This window comes from Cephus cinctus, unplaced genomic scaffold, assembly GCF_000341935.2.
Source record: "Cephus cinctus unplaced genomic scaffold, Ccin1 Ccin1_contig_4021643, whole genome shotgun sequence".
NCBI lineage: Eukaryota > Metazoa > Arthropoda > Insecta > Hymenoptera > Cephidae > Cephus > Cephus cinctus.
The window spans coordinates 1-2,198 of NW_014332710.1; the positions used below are offsets into that span (position 1 = coordinate 1).

General features: G+C 35.3%; 1 protein-coding gene across 1 annotated transcript; it reads left to right on the forward strand.

The window, feature by feature from the left end:
* Nucleotides 1-4: 4 nt before the first annotated feature.
* On the forward strand, nucleotides 5-2,187 carry LOC107271411 (dual specificity protein phosphatase CDC14A; the record flags this gene model as incomplete). The annotated part of the gene is made up of 8 exons (XM_015747781.2): nucleotides 5-84; nucleotides 150-397; nucleotides 480-741; nucleotides 818-947; nucleotides 1,033-1,211; nucleotides 1,278-1,399; nucleotides 1,484-1,594; nucleotides 1,651-2,187. Coding segments are annotated over 8 exons (1,368 nt in total), but the record flags the coding sequence as incomplete, so codon positions are not given.
* Nucleotides 2,188-2,198: the final 11 nt, after the last annotated feature.

The window sequence follows — 2,198 nt, forward strand, 5'->3', positions numbered from 1 at the left end:
TCACTTCTTTAGTATCGACGACGAATTGATTTATCAGAATTTCTATAATGATTTTGGTCCACTGAATCTCGCCTGCTTGTACAAGTATATAAGATGCTCGAAAAATCGTTCATCAACTCCATTCATAATCAATTGAACAATATCGACAGGTATTGCTGTAAAGTAAATGAGAAGTTGAGGGACAAGGCTAACAAGCATAAACAAATCGTCCATTACACGTCGCAGAATCAACATAAAAAAGCAAATGCCGCCTTTCTAATAGCATCGTATGCGATTCTTTATTTGAAAAAAACACCGGAAGAGGCATATAAGCCACTCGTATGTGGGAATTTACATATGCTGAAACCCTTTCAAGATGCGTCGATGGGCGTGTCGATTTATAATATCCATTTAATAGGTGATTAACGTTGAGTAAATTGTCGAATAAGGTATAGAGAACCTCGTATTAAAATTAATCCGTATTACGATCGCACGGTTAGACTGTTTGAGTGCAATTCACAAAGCCGCGGCATTTGGATTCTTCAATTTCCAAGATTTTGACGTGGCCGAGTACGAGAAGTACGAGCAAGTGAGAAAAGGAGATTTGAATTGGATGGTGCCTCAAAAGTTTCTTGCTTTTGTTGGACCAAGTACGGAAGCTGGTTCCATTTATCATCCACCTGAACGATATATAGATTATTTTATAAAAAATGACGTTGCTGCTGTTGTCAGACTGAATAAGAAGTCGTACGATGCGTCTAGGTATGCAGAAACGTATTGATTAATATCGATGACCGTTATCAATAATTATTCTATATTATAATTTTTCATTTGACAGATTCACAAGGGCTGGAATAACACATTATGATATGTTTATGCCTGATGGAAGTGTACCGCCGAAAAAGATACTTAATCAATTTTTACAGCTTGCAGAATCAACGGACGGACCCATTGCCGTGCACTGCAAGGTAAAAGTGTGGTTATGGTTATTGCACTAATTTATATGTAGGCTCACGTAAGAGTGGTTGCAAAAGATCTTTTTATAATTTACAGGCTGGTTTGGGCAGAACTGGTTCACTAATTGCAGCCTATTTGGTGAAGCATTACAGAATGACTGCAAGAGAAGCAATTGCTTGGCTGAGAATATGTCGACCTGGATCTGTCATTGGACATCAACAAGCCTGGCTTGAAGATATGGAAAGTATACTGTGGCGTGCAGGTCAACATTATAGGTACCAAAAAGAATTATAAATCCGGAATGTGTTTATTTGTCAAAAAATATGCATTGAATTTTATAGATTAAAGTATCATGGAAATGGCGACATGATAGCGCATCATAAACGAGGGATATATTCGATCGCGATCAAATTGGAGAGGAGTAATTCGAAAATTGATAATCCTAGGCATCACTCTAATGCTGGTGTTTTTCCTTTTCTTCGCGAATTTTGGTCATTTATAAAAATAAAACTTGTAACGAAAATAACGAATTTTTTTAACATTGTAGAACAGAGAATGATTAACAATGGAGATTTGAAAGAGATCGTATCGGACCTACATAACCGCGAAATAAGAACGTTAAACAAAATAAATAAATGCGGTTTAAAAGGAATTTTAGGTAAGTTTTTGGAAGATAGGATCGTTTATGATTATATAAATTTTTATAATTTTTAGGAAAGCTCCGGAATATCGAGGAAGATGCATCGACTAATTCCGATCAAAGAATTCTGGGCATTCAAAGATGTAAACCAAAACTAAATTCAGAAGCATACGTCTTGACACAGGGCGATCGATTAAACGAAATCAAAGTCAATAGAAACAAAGCGCCTATGAATTATTCATTGTGTTCTAGAAGTACCTCGCCAACTCCGCCATTGCAAATGTTCAAGAGACTACAAAGAAAAAGATAATGTGCAATTATCATTCAACGCATATCAGTAAGAAACGAAAACTCGACGAATTCATACACAATAATAATAAATTGTTCCTTACCATAAAGTATAGCGATTCCATACATAAAAAAGATTTTATGTCATTCACGTTAACGTATAGAATAACTGAAAGTAAAGTTTATAAAGTAATTATGTCATTGGATACACTTTTCATAATGATTTTTCAAATAGGAAAGGTATTCAAACACAGCAGAAGCTTCGTCGTGTACAAATTTATTTCCCAAAAAACACAATATTACATGTAACGGTGCGAATTTCTAATTCACCATT